Genomic DNA, 2,528 nt, shown 5'->3' with positions numbered 1-2,528 from the left:
GTCCAGGGTGGACCCCGCCTCTCGCCCGTAGACAGCTGGAGATAGGCACCAGCACCCTGCGTCCCCGCTTGGTATAAGAATGACAGAAAATGGATGGATGGAAAAATAATATATATATGATATGGTGCTAAATCAAATTAAAAACCTGGTACTCAGAGATATTGTTCGCCAGGAAAGGCAATGAGACTTATTTTTTCTCTGCTTCAGCATTAAACATAAAAAGAAAAAACTAATCGTCCCTCATGTTGTTCGACTTAAAGGTCATATCTTAAACCTTTTGTCAAAACGATGAAGAAAGTACAGCAAAAAGACTATTCGCCAACACATACGAGGACTATTAGCTTTGGCAAGTTACTGTTTTGGTTGATTTGTTCTTTTAGGAAGGGATTGTTTCATTTCAGTAAAACCAACAGTTTCTAACCAGAAATACTAATTTCTTGGAACAACATAAGATTTTAATTCAACTAAATGGACATTAGACTTCTTCAGCGTGTAAGTTTTTTAAAGTAGTGCATGGAGATAAAAAGAAAACCACCAGGATTTACCAGAACACATGACGCCGGCAAACACCCAGCACTGGCCGTATTTGACTGACTGGTAGTAGGTCTTATACCACTGCTTCAGGATGGCATAGCTGCCATTCCAGTGAGTGGGCGGCACCCCACCATTGAAGTTACTGCTCCAGTTTCCCGTCACTACGCCGCCTTCATCAGAGCTGTTAATCTGAAAGAAAGGGAATAATTCTTCACTTTAACAATACATACATTCCCTTTTGTCAACTAATGGCAGAATGTTTCACAAAGTAATTTGAAAAAATAAACATGTAAAATAGTTCATTTGATGACTGGGGATTATGTTGCGTTCGCACAGGAAAGCAGTTCCAGTGAATTTTCCACGTCATTCGCATGCTGTTGCCTGTTTGACATTTCAACAACCATTGGCATGGCCAGCAGGTACAAATGCTCAACCGCCTCCTCAAGTAGGAGCAGCTTCTACCGGCTCACTGGTTTCTTCTCAACATGACCGACCTGGAGTTTACTGAGTGAGTCACGTTTCTTTGTTTAATGCCAGCAGCTAAACAATGGCCTCGCTGCCCCAGAGTCTTCAAAATCCTCCAGATATACTCCCAGTCCAGAAGTCCAGGAGCAAAGATGGACCACAGTCTCTCTCCATGGCACTTCCATCTTCCCAGAATCAAAAACTGGTTAGGAGGTGCTGTGGAGCTCAGACTGGAGCAGCCGGAGATCAAAGCAGGATGCCGGGCAGAGAGAACCAGAGTCGAGAAGTGGCCAGAAGCGGAGGCTGGATGGGACCTGCTCTGAAGCTACAAGATAAGAACCAATCATGAACAATCTAACAGCAAAGACGTCTTTAGGACCCTAAATTTGGGGTGCTTAGCCCCTGGTAATATGCTTTAGTACATGCGCACAAAAACATATTTTGTTTAGGGTCCATAAGCAGAGAGATTTTAAATGCAAAATGCTCCCCTTTGAAATTTACACCGTTTGGTGTTACACTGCCTTTATTCATTTTTTAGAGAATAGGCTATTCCAAGGCATAGCTCTGTCTCTGTTCTTCACTGCTTAAGCTTTGTCCATATTTAGACCAATGGACCATGATAGGCTGTGGTGTATGTAAAAGGCCACATACAGGTTTTTTTTTGATGTAAATTCTCTTTATTTAACCCTAAGCAATACAGTTTGAGTAATAAAGATTAGATTTATGTAGAACTATTCCATAAGAAAGAATTGTCTTGTTTCCATCTACCAATCAAAGGAAATAAATAGCACTATAAACACAGTTAAAAACGGTATGATGTTCTCCGAACATACAGTTGACCAAATGATGCTGTCAGGTTCTAGTTTAGGTTTATTTGAGTATTTTATTCAAGAAAAGTCTGTGTCTTAAAATCTAATAATTTATTTGAGAAGAAATATTGGAAGTTCACATTGACAGTCTGGTGTTTGGCTCAAAAAGTTAGCCTATTTTCCCTTAGGGGTAACATCATCTTATGGTTTTCCTTAAAACGAAGGCAATGGATGTCGTCACTAAGGTTTGTCAGGTCAGAAAAATAACCCTCGCAGACACAGGTACTTGATTTACAGGATTAATATCATATAATAAAGAATTTTTTTATGTGGCCAATGCATCTAAGATCCAACATCATTTTGTCACAGACCTACTTTACAGATGATCTGAGATGGGAGAAGAGTTTATGTGAAAAAAGTCTGTTTGTGTGCTTGTGTATGTCCTTATGGGTCTAAGAGAGGGATTGTATGAATGGGACTGGATGAATGTGAAGTTGTTTTTGTGGCTTCTTGTCAGGTTGGGTGTTTGCTTCCCCGGCTGCACCCACTGAACACTCTAGGCCCAAGTATGAGCTGGGCCTGCCTCCTCCCATGGCTCTCATCCAGTCCCCGAGGGCCCCCCGCTCCGGGGACTCTCGTCTAACCTTCTCGGGTGGGTGCAGCAATCCCTATGTCTCGCATCTTTGTGTCTCAGTGATCTGGGGTTCCTCTGTATATATA

General features: G+C 41.7%; 1 protein-coding gene across 1 annotated transcript in view; it reads right to left on the bottom strand.

Moving 5' to 3' along the window:
* LOC107104575 (protein-glutamine gamma-glutamyltransferase E-like) overlaps positions 1–2,528 on the bottom strand; it is a 25,336-nt gene that overhangs the window by 12,262 nt on the left and 10,546 nt on the right. The window contains exon 6 of the mRNA XM_015404591.1: positions 546–723. Coding sequence (XP_015260077.1) covers positions 546–723 — 178 coding nt within the window. The remainder of the gene's footprint in view (positions 1–545; positions 724–2,528) is intronic.

The sequence above is a fragment of the Cyprinodon variegatus genome, unplaced genomic scaffold (assembly GCF_000732505.1).
Source record: "Cyprinodon variegatus isolate N-32 unplaced genomic scaffold, C_variegatus-1.0 Scaffold1800, whole genome shotgun sequence".
NCBI lineage: Eukaryota > Metazoa > Chordata > Actinopteri > Cyprinodontiformes > Cyprinodontidae > Cyprinodon > Cyprinodon variegatus.
The sequence above is the reverse complement of the archived record's forward strand: the minus strand, read 5'-3'. Positions and strand labels throughout refer to the sequence as shown.